This window comes from Neodiprion pinetum, chromosome 2, assembly GCF_021155775.2.
Source record: "Neodiprion pinetum isolate iyNeoPine1 chromosome 2, iyNeoPine1.2, whole genome shotgun sequence".
Lineage (NCBI taxonomy): Eukaryota > Metazoa > Arthropoda > Insecta > Hymenoptera > Diprionidae > Neodiprion > Neodiprion pinetum.
The window spans coordinates 9,562,766-9,574,803 of NC_060233.1; the positions used below are offsets into that span (position 1 = coordinate 9,562,766).

The 12,038-nt window shown below is 39.9% G+C and overlaps 1 protein-coding gene across 11 annotated transcripts in view; it reads left to right on the forward strand.

The window, feature by feature from the left end:
• Positions 1–12,038, forward strand: part of Dscam2 (Down syndrome cell adhesion molecule 2) — a 118,130-nt gene that overhangs the window by 53,331 nt on the left and 52,761 nt on the right. For all 11 annotated transcript variants that reach the window (XR_006881417.2, XR_006881418.2, XR_006881420.2 and 8 more), the window contains exons 2-4: positions 2,235–2,582; positions 5,896–6,060; positions 8,869–9,015. Coding sequence is in view for 8 of the 11 variants with exons in the window: in XM_046610018.2 (XP_046465974.1) it covers positions 2,235–2,582; positions 5,896–6,060; positions 8,869–9,015 (660 nt within the window). In the remaining 3 variants the exon portion in view is untranslated. The remainder of the gene's footprint in view (positions 1–2,234; positions 2,583–5,895; positions 6,061–8,868; positions 9,016–12,038) is intronic.

Here is a 12,038-nt window from a genome sequence, read left to right on the forward strand (position 1 = left end):
TTCGCCAGGATAAGTTTCATTTACCTCACACGGTGACAATGATCTGCCTTCCAACAACTTCCTCCTCGCGAATGAATCAGTGGATTTCCGTTTTAAGTATACGTACTTAATCATTTTGACGCAGGGAAATTTACCCATGTATTGTACAGTAGACGTACACATCCTCGGACCCTCATCTCGATTTGGTCGCAGGTTGTTCCCGAAGGGTTTTAGGACAATACCACTCACCTCCTTTAATGACTCGTGAAATTGTTGGTGAAAAGTATCCTTATCCGACAGGAACTTACCGTCGCTGTGTGGCACAATCTATTACAAGCCACACCACTTCAGCTTCAACGAGTTACAAGTACAACATACTAAACATGGAATCTGCGACGGTTTCAGTGCTGCAAAAAATCACTCTTTTCACGAAGTCGATTTTTAACTTCCGGTTTCTCTGTTTTTCAAGATAAAAAGGAAGTTATCGTGATCATCCCGAAAATGAAAAGTTTAATTTACAATAGACTTCGACGTTTCGAGATCTGGAAAATCATCTCCGACCATTTTCGGATTGACAACTGTGTCTGTGTGTGTATTTATACATGCGTCTGGTCAATTTTTTTGTCCGACGATACCATTTGGCTTTCATCGGTTCATTACTTTTTCAATTATTTAAATAACAAAATTCCACAAACCTAATATCTTGAGAATGAATGAATGGATTCGAATGAAAATTGGTACGACAAAGTTTTTTGGTTCGCTGATCACGAATCCAAGGTCATACTTCCAAAATTTGTAATGGTGGATCCATTGCAGTGGTTCAAAATATAAAAAATAAAAAATCGTCATAATTTCATGTAACATGGTATCTGAGTGATTTTAAATCGTTAATCAAAAATCTAAATTTCTAGTTCCAAATTCGAATTGGATATTATTCCTTTTTTTTTTCTCGGTATAAACTTGGAACCTGCAGTGCGAGAACGGGAAGCTCGAGAGCTGGCTCATGGCCAGCCCAAAACCGCTTGTTTTCCTCGTTATTACGTAACGGCGTTTGCGGAGAGGAAGAGAGCGCGAGAGTTTGACAGGGGTGCAGGGGGACGGGGGCGAAACAAGCCTAAAACAAAATACCGGGGGTATAGCGACACCATAAATCTCTGCCTACCTCGCTCTCTCCTTCTCTCTCGCTTTCTCATCTTTTTTCGGGGTTGAAAAATATACGGTCCAGGTATGAATGTAAATGACGTACGATTAATAACCTACGAAAAAAGCACGCCGAGTTCTAATTAATGACAGTGGAGATTCGGATAGGTACATATCGCAACTGGAAATAAATTTTTGCGAACAAAAAAAGATGGACGAATGTGTGCATTTTTTTTTCGAACCCACGGTGTTTCCGTTATGGAAAACACCTGTCGGTCTAACTTTGAAATTATTTTTCGAACAACGAAATTTTGCAGATTTATGAAACCCATTCAAGTTTATTTGTAACTCAGATAAAAATAAAGAACTTGACAATATTTTATTGAAAGAAATGAGTTGCCATAATTTTTCGCTGTATAAAACTCTTGGAAAAAGATGAAAGAAAAAAAGTTGCTTTTGTTCTAATCCTTTTGGTTCAAACCGAAAACTTCTCTTTCCTTTACAAAAAAAAAAAAATCATTCAGTCGGCGTTGAATTCTCTATAAACAATGCTAAAGCTCGGCTCAACGCTTTGAAGTTTGAAAACGTTGCCAAAAGGCATAGAACGAGTATAATTTATCACAATCAGCCTTAAAGCCTGACGTTCTCTAAGGCTGGCTAAACCACCCCCCAGCCACCCGATCCAAACCCAGACAAGCTTTCAAGGGATGAAAAAGCTGCTCAAACTTTTCGCACCAATTAAGATAACCGAGATTTTTCAACTTCTCGGCTCGCGTTACGTCATCCCCTTAAATCGCGAATCGTCATTTGTATCATGCACACGAATCTAAAGATATAAAGCTGATGCCAGAAGCCAAGTGGAATAATTCGCAATCAGTGATGTTTTCACGCCCAAGATTGTGCGATTAAAGAAAAATGTCAGTCACTACGCTTGCCTGCTCCTTATTTTCATGGAAACGTCAAACTTGGTACATCTATAACTCTAACTTGAAGCTTGATACTTTAAAGTAAAAGCTGATCCCTGTGCACCCTATCGACATGTATGTATCTAAAAAATTCCCTTCACACCCTTGGAAAGACTTCGACTAACGTTGGGTTATTATTTCCGAATACAGCAGGGGCGGCGGCGGCGGCGACTTTGGTCGGTGGCTTTGACGCTCATCTTCGAGGACCGAGTTTCCTCATCGAGCCCCAGTCAAGAATTGAATTCTCAAACTCAAGTGGTGCCTGGCTCGACTGCGCAGCGTCCGGAAGTCCGCTACCAAACATCGATTGGGTTACAGCCGACGGACTTCCCGCCAGTGACGTTCCCGGTGTCCGCAGGGTACTCAGGAATGGCACCCTCGTTCTACTTCCGTTTCCGGCCGCGGCCTACAGGCAGGATGTACACAGCACCGCCTATAGGTGTGTCGCCAGCAACACCGTTGGCAGAGTCTTGACCCGAGACGTTCAAGTCAGAGCCGGTGAGTCCTGCTTTGATCCTCGCCATTTTAATAGCGACAGATTTCAGGGAGAGATTTTTTCCCCGCGGAAATACCACAGCTTCGAAATACTCGAGCAGCTGTATTATTCTTTTCGAAAATCATAGCGAGCAATGTCTGTAACGCATTTTATCCCCTTGAGAAGGCTGCAGGTTATTAAAATTGTCAGACGTTGATCATTTATCATATTATCATAACCGTGAGCTACGAAGATTTTTGGTATATACGAAAAAACGAAAGATACCGGAATCATAAGCAAATGCTGGAAAATTATTGAAAATCTCGTAGATTTGAGCGATTTTTATCTACGATGGCTAATTTTGCTCAGAAGACCATTTTCTACAAACTCACTGCAAAAACTTTTTTTTCATCATCTTGGTGACCTTAAGTAATTAATTTTACAACATTGCATCGTTGTTGATCACGATCTGCAAATGGAAGTATTAAGTTTGCTGTTGAAAAATGAGAAAATCTGTTTTAGGGGCTATGAAGAAAAATAGTTCTCTTAACAAAATGAGCCATTGTAGAGTGTAATCGTACAAATCTACCCAATTCTTCAGAATGTTGAAATGATTTGAACAGGGTCATCAACGTTCGACATGTGAGCTTTTGTTTACATTTCGAATATTTGTTGTTTCTGTATTTTCAAAAAAATCTTTGTATCTTACGAATACATAACAATTCGATAAGTACTCAACGCGTGACTATTTCGTAGTAAAATAATTATCAAAGATTCTCGATTTTTGGCCATCTGTAACCTCCTCAAGATCGAGGGATCCAAATAGAAGTCAACCTCACGTGACCAGAATCAAAAGGATCAAGTTGAAATACTTTCGAAAATATATTTCAATTATCACTGGTCAGCTACCAAGCTTGAAGGATACTTTTCGTTTGGTAAATCCTATGAAATAGCCAAGGGAAGTTTTCAGTGCAACGATAGATTTTGCTGACCATCCACTTTGGCAGCCATTGGAATGAATATTTTCAGGCTGTGACAAAGCGATTAGAAAACCAGCGAGTCTCTACGCTGACCCAACACCAGCAGCGGGAAGCGGCGTAACGGGGAGCGGGTTAATTACCTTTTTTAAAACGCAATCTGAATGCAAATCCGGACCGCCTGTGAGCACGCTCGAGATTCCCTGAACCAAATGCCGCTTTCGTATATAAACTAGATTAAGAAGGGAGTCTAGTTACGATTATAACTTTATATACTTCATCCCCCGCGGTTCTTTCAGGGTACATTTTTGTTCTTTAATTCTCTGATCTTGGCGGTCCGCAGATTCCAGAGGGGTAATAATTGATCCGTGAAAACAATTGCGCAGAAATTTTCAACCGCATCTCGGTCAACGGTACATTGAAAATTCTCTGGAATAGAAAACCGAGTGCTCGCATCGATTAATTACCTAGACGTCAAATGGAAATGGTTAAAACAAACAAAATTTCATAGTATATACGGCTAGAGACGAAATTTATGACTGCCGAGCTTTTAGCCCGTTTGATACATTCTTATTAGACCATTTTTCCTGCAGCGCGAAAAGATTGCTCGAGGATATAAACGCCCCTGGCTAGCATCCAAGAATGCAATAATTATTTTTACCGGTGGGACAGAGGATTGGCCTCGGTCGAAACTCAATTTCCTAAAGCCATAAAAATATGTAGGAACATTAAGAGCTGGCAGTCAATGAAACGTCGTAAAAATGGAAGCGAAAAACAGCACACGGTACCTCGGATTAACGACTCCGACGTTTCGTACTTTTGCCCTCGTCCTTCCTTTCTCGGTATGGGAGCTTCCTTTTTCTCACATTTTTACAACGCTAACGCCGTAAGTAAGCCGTTTAGTCCGATTCTTTGCACGAATTTGTAAATTCCTATACATTGATCCTCTGATTGGTGCCTCGACTCAAAAAATCATACGTCACACGTGAGGTGATTCCAGAAAAAATTTAACCGCTGTTCACCGATTTCTGCGGAAAAAGATCTACGAAAGATCGAAAAATGTAAGAAACATATGAACTCCTACATTTTCAACCATTCTAAATCAATGTCGAAGCTCATCTTTCCCATTCACGGATATCATATTTTTGTATTTTACAAAGATCTCCGTCACTTACAAATCCAATAATTTGACAAATAGGTGCATAAAATATGAAAAGCATCAAACGTATCGACTTCAGGTGAACCAATCCCCAAAAGCTCGAGCACAAAACATCATCCCTTATCAATACACCATGAGAATCATTTATACCCACGTGTAAATCCGTGGCGAAACAGAGACGTTGAAGATCCGTGGATGTGACGCTAATCCAGGACCAGAACTTGTACACGGTACGTATGCACCCTACAAGGATCCCTTTAGCGCTTCGGGCTCCGTTTGTACTGGGGACTTGGAGGGCTGAGGATGGTGCAAGGTACAGACACAAACAACCGCCCACCAATGGTACGAAACCCAGTTCTGAACAGGAGGAAACACAGTAGCATTTCGAGCCCTGGATGTTCACTTGAGAGATGTCGTGGTATCGGATTCCTGGTAGGATCCCAGAGTGTCAGGCGTTGGTCTGGCCCCGTTACTGCGGCATCACGTCACACCGTGTTACCCCTGAGGGATCTGCCGAAGCGTCACTACCTCCCATTGTCTCTTTCCCTTCGCCTCGCTTCCTCTTTCACTGTACCCATAAACCATTATGAGATACATACACGTGGGTAGGTGCTTCTCGTCGTACCTGTGAGACGAACGAAGACGAAGAAGAAAAAAGACGGAGAATAAAAAACGACACACGACGACATACTTCCATTCTAGATCGAAGGACTTCGCAACGATGACGTTCCGACTCGGAGGAAGAGGACGGACCCGGAAATGGTTGGATCATGATTCAATCAGCCAGGATCCGCTGAACTGGACCGAACTATAACTTTGTTTCGTTAGGATATCGTAAACGTGTTTTTCAATTTACCTTCCTCCCTTTTCACGGATGAATTTTTCAAACGGTCTTTATCGGTGGGTGACCGGAGTGTCGAAGACGTTCGGTGTGCTTTTGGACAGAGCTTCTGCGCAAACATCTTGTCCTCTGTCTGCTTGCTTCGAGAACTCATATTCTCGGAAGCAATTACGAGATAAGAAATTGATGTATCAAATTATCAGTCGGTGAATCGTTGAGCCGATTAATTGGTAACGGGAAGAGAGACACAGCTTTTTTGGTTATTCCTCGGGCTGTAAATCTGTCGCTAATTAATCCGAGGATTTCTTGGAAACTGTAAACTAATATCTTTTTCTTTTTCTCTCTCCGTCTCTCGCCAGTCGTCGCCCAGGCCTACAAGGTAGACGTCGAAGTAATGGGCGGTGCTTCCAGAGGATGTACAGCTGTTCTACGCTGCGTTATCCCGAGCTTTGTTAAGGACTTGGTTCGCGTTGTCTCCTGGCTCCAGGAACCCTCCTTCTATATCTACCCTTCGCTCCAAGGAGGTGAGTATAACAGCTATTCCTAATCGTACCGACAATTTTCGACACGTTTTACGAAACAATGACGATAATAGTCATCAGATTTCTACCGCAATTTTCAAACTGCTTTTGCTCAACTCAAGGTACAATTATTACCAACACTTTAACGACGATACTTGGTACGGGGAATTTCATACAAATAATGTCATTTGTTCACGGTGAAGAATTACGCGGTGAAAAGAAATATGTATATATATATATAAAAACAGGAATGCGGGTTTTAAACATTCAGCTTTACGATTGCATCTAGTCAACTTATTTAAACCAGTAAACATTATTTAAAACTACAGCCAGATTACTTTTGTTTTATCTTGATAGAAAGGCTGTATAATATTTGTTAATGATTTTCAATACACGATGGGGAGGAGAGTAAAAATTATATGAAGGGTAAGAATCGTTTCATTTAATTTTTAATTCCTTCGTGCTGCCGAATTGTAGTACAGTGCAGGCAGAGTACAACAATATTCTTTCCCACTCGAGATATTTTTCGTTCCTCGTGAAAAGCGTTGAAAAGTTGTAGGAAAATGGAAATGGCAGGGGTTAAAAAAAAAAAAGAAGAGGCAGAAAAAAAAATTTCCAACTACGCGCTGCATTGAAACAAACTTCCGGAACACTCCTGATATATTATATGAATTTTTATGAATAGCCGCGTATAACGAGAGGGATTTGAAAACGTGAGAGATATTTTTCCAAGGAAAATATTGACGTTAGAATCGTTAAAGCAAATCTCCGCTATTCCTTTTCTCAATGCGGCTCGTTGCCTATATATTTATATAATACGAGTTCTCGCTACGAATCCTGCAGCTTTCCGATTCAATATTTTCAACAAAGACGAACACGGGACTAAATAAAATAAAAGCCGTTTCTTCTCTCAGTGGATAAAGTAGGGTAATGTGAAAATCAATATTTACAGGATTTTATTTCTTACTTTACCGTAGCGGAGAGATTATTTTACCTAATCAAATATAATCGTTGATATTTCACTTTCAACTAAACTTGTACTGTAGTTAATTTTTCAACTAGACTGAAGTTTGATCTATGTTTAGTTGATAGATTTTTTGTATAAAAAAAAGGTTATTCTCAGCACCATGAGGCTAGTGAAAAGTAATAATTATAATCACCTCGCTGCCTGAGAACACGAGTGAATTGAACACGAGATCGTATTAACAGCCGAAACGTAATTACACGACGATACTGGCAAAGGGGGGGGGGGTGGGGGGGAAGGATAGAACCTAGAAGGACCTTGCGGAGGGTGTAGGTCGAAAACTCGCTACGTTGAAGAATCGGAGAGATCCTTGCGGGGCCCGCGCCTTTTTCCTCGCTTTCTTTTTATCCCTGCCGGATATCCTGCCTGTTCCTCCTTTCCTGCAGGCTATAGGTATAATGCACGTGAGTGTATTCCCCCAAAGTGAGAATAAAGGAGGAAAGGAAAGAAGAAAATAAAGAAAATGAAAAGAAAGACGGAAAGTCGTCCTCGACTTATCTGCTAAATATTCAGAGCCGGAATTCAAGAATTCTCCCAGCTATTGTCATACTTGTTAACCGGGCTTCCGTATTCGGGTCGGATTGTGCTGCTGCTTGCAAGCTCTCGGGGCACGTATATTAACCGGGAGAAAAAAAAAAAAAAAAAACTTGACGCCCCTCGACACCGGGCACCGGGCTTTTCGGACATCCGTTGACGTGCTTTTTACGTATATATATGTATGCAGAACTCGACTGATCGTTAACCCAGTTTGGTTTAAAATCTCCCCTCGCCTCTTCCTTTCTGGACACCCACAGCCTGCCTCCGGATTAACGGACGTTGTCTAACAAAGCTTTTACCTCTTTACCTTTATCCAATTTTGTCCCTTCGGAGAAAAGATGCAAACAAAACAGAAGCGAAAAAAATCCGTTAGCCAATGATCGTGAAAACTGGTCGTCCGAAAAATTTACCTTATCTAACCTAACCTAACAAAGGTTACGGTTTTTTACCTTGATCCAATTTTGTCCCTTTGGAGAAAAGATGCAAACAAAACCGAAACGAAAAAAATTGGTATACAAAATTTACCCTGGCAGTTCGTTTTTTGCATGAATTTATAACCTGCGTCGTGATCCAAATCCGGTAAAAATCGTAGCTCTTGAAGTTAGGAAATACGAGGTCTTTTAGTAGCAAAATCATTGAAACAGAAACATGATAAAATCGAGTTTTGAAAAGCGAAACTGAAGTTGGAATGAAAGGATCTTTCCTTATCATGAAAGACAAAATAAAGTAATTTAGAAAGTTGAGCCGAAATAATTATACCTAGTTGTATATCGAGTTACAACTCTGGAAAAATCGATTTCCCAACATCGTATATCAGTCAATTATAAAAATTTTCTACAAAACAAACTGAAAAAAAAAAGATTGATCAGTAATCCATGCTGTTTTCGCTGAAATTCGTGACTTTCAAACGATTTGTACTTCGTAAAACTTTGACATCATCTCAATTATCTAATTCAATTCAATTAATTTTGAGTCCCAACTTTTCAACCCTCGTTTCATAATTCTTTTTTTTTTTTCTTGTTCAGTTTTTTGCTCATGTTGTACACCCTGAGCGTCTTTGATTCCGGAAGCGAACTCAGTTAAGCTTTATTTCCTCTATTTTTCATCTTCTTTCGAACGTGCAGCAACGAGATACTGGAAAGTTTGCTGTACGCGCTGTTGCAGCGTCGATGAAGTCGGCTCAAAGTTATTCTTGAGCGCTAGATTCCTGTGCTTGTATAATAATGTGAAATTTTTTCTGCCTCGCGTAGATGGGAAATTCCACTTACTACCGACCGGTGAACTCTTGGTTCACGGCCTCGAATTCAGCGATCAATTTCTTCGCTACAGATGCCGGACGATGCATCGACTCACTCGACAAGTCGTCGTCAGCTCCGTGGCCAACGTACGAATGGCGGGTAAGTCGACTGATTCTGACCCTCAGCTTTTTTTTTCTCTTTTTTTTCCGTTTTTTTCCCCTATTTTTGAGACAACCTTTTCCCACATTTGATAAGTCGATTATGGCCGTGATAGCCAGTGTTGGTTCGATTTGTAAAACTTGGAATACAGATTCAGTTACGCGATCATTATATACTTTGAATGTATAGCCAATCCTTAATCTTGATTGAATCAAAGGTGACTGATATCCCCAGGATTTTTGAATTTCATTACCGCGTTACTTTCGATCCTTGACGACTAGCGTGTTCGGAGTTTCAAGTTTGAACCCTTACTTGTCACCTAGGGGTGTAGACCACCCCAGGGCTTCTTTTTCCCAAATTAACTGAAATTAACAAGAATAAAAAAAGATAAAACAACAGTAATATAGATGAAAAAAATTGTGATTTTTTTTTGTTGTAAAAATTGCCATTTTTTTTTTATAATTTCCATTGCATTTTTTTAGTACATTTAAATTTAATTTTTCACCGTATTAATTAACTACATCATCCATTAAAGTAAACTTCCAATATGTTCTGGGAAAATTTCGAGTCAAAATGTTCAACAGCTTATTTTTTCATAACAATTTTTTTCGCTGGGGTGTAAACCACCCCAGTCTGGTGAGAACGTGATTCTACAGAAGGGTTAAATTTAGCGATGCATAATACATGACATTCTTACGAATACAGAGCAAGGGTGAGAATCGAAGGGATGAAACAAGGGGGAGAAAAAAAGAAAAAAACAAGTAACTTGTTCTCAGAGTAAAGTTCAAAGCACGTCTCGGTGACAACGTCATGATCCATATGCAGGGTATAAGATGTATAACGACGTTGGCGAGAGCGCGAAACATAATATATACAATAAGCAGAGGGAGGAATTCATTAATTTGAAATTCTGATAATATTTTCGTCCGATCTAATTATTTTCAACACCGGATATTGTTCTCGCGTTGTTTTACCTCCTGCCATGTCGTTGCATTCCTTTTTCCTTTTTTCATTCTGCCTATTCACGGTACTGCCCTTCTCTCTCCTGCTATACGTATACCTACGCGATAGAAAAGTTTGAACCTCTGCAGTACATAACGACCTCATGTTTTTCCAACGATTTTTCCCGAGCACCACTCGCCCTCGGAGAGTTTGTTTATTCAACGGATTCCGTTATATACTTCGAACTTTCAACTCGCATGATACCGGGAAAATAGGAAGAGCAAGAGAGAAATAGAGAAGGCAGAAGAAGATAACGAATGCAATGATATTTTCTCGAATACTCGAATAATTCGATATACTTCGTTGTTTCCTCAAGGAAACGAGACTATACGACGATAATAACAAATAATAAATGTGATATAAATTCTCAAAGAAATCGAAATCGTAATCGTATTATTGTATTACGTAAAACAATTCACCGCATATAAGAATTCGATTTTCTCATTTTAATTTTTTTCCATTCAAATAAGATGTTTAAAAAATACATTCATGCAAGATATTTTCCAAAATAATCGTGAATCACTATCTCGTATGGACATAATCGTGTGGAATGAGTCAGTTACCTTCAGAAGTGTTGATAACTTTGTTGACGTTAGGATAACCAGAAATGAGATACTAGTAAAATCAGGACTTTTTGTACACTTCAGTTCAAATCGAGGACTGAAGTCGAGCTTTTGAGTCTTACGAAAGCAGATACGTTATTAAATATGGTAGAATGAAACAAGTTCAGCAGTGAAACTTTACGACAAAATTGTATTTTGAAAATTTTAGTTCAATGAAAGAAGAGTTTGGTAATAATTAACGCTCAGACTTTATACATGAAGAGTAAATAAAAATTGCTTCCCAATCTAAAGCACCTTTGTACTTATGAGCGTATAGCAACTTGTTACTCTGTAAGTCTTGCCTGGCTGATAATTTCTATGCCAGAATATTTCACTTTGTTTCCACCAAGATTAACGAGGCGTGACATAATTAAGACGCTACAATTTATCACTTGGGGTGGGCGGCGCGCCTCACTTATGCAGGATAAGAATCGGACTAAAAAAAGGCGGAGACAAAAAAACAAATTTAGGCCAAAACTATTTCGTTTGAATCAAAGATGGCCCGTATTTTGTGTAATTTCGATAAATTAATAGAAGAACATGAACCACAGTCTTCAATTTATAAAAATCTGTTCAAATCTTGCGAATTCCTAAAAAAATCGCTCGTATTGGATTTGTCACGAAGCTGCAGGTTCAAAGTGAGAATAGCAGAACCGGTTTTAAAAACGTGGTTAGCATCATATCGAAAGTATAGTTTTTGACGGTAGCGCGTATCTAAAAATACGACAACTTCAAATTTATCTACCAGTGACTACATTTAAACTCACTTGAAAGTTGGTAAAAGTTTGGCAAAGTCTTGGCCTGGTTTTTCCGTCTTGGCTGGAGTTTCCCTGGAGTAGTGAGGGATGAGGAACTCGACTAGGTTGACTTCATCGGGAGGCGACTCGTGCAACCTACAGCCACCTTGAATATAAATTATTCACTTGCTAAACTATTCAATTGCCTCCTAGCCTTCGGAAAGTCAACCGCGCGACGCTGAGGTCCGGAAAACCTAGAATTCTCACTAGATCTAATATTGAGGAACACGGATTCTACCCATCCCTGAAACCCTCCGCAACCCCTCGGCAACTTCCCGCGACCTGTGATTTGTTTGCTCGTTCTATTTGTCGCGTTCAGAGCTGTTACATTGGGGTGTGTTTTTTTTTCTCTCGCCTCGAGGGACGATGTCTTAGCTTTATAAAATTACCAAGGGTATGATTTTAACATACTCACTCCAAATACTTGCAGTTTCGGATCGGAAAATCAGAATCAGTCACGCTAGTGAAACAACAATGAGGGTTCTGGACCCAGATTCCTGTACCGACAATTTACCGACAGTTTGTCAAGACACAAATCCTTTTCTAGAATGCTTGAGAGTGGGGAATATTCCTACTTTGATCGACTTTATCGATCGTCAGATCATTTGGTTGTCGACTCTGT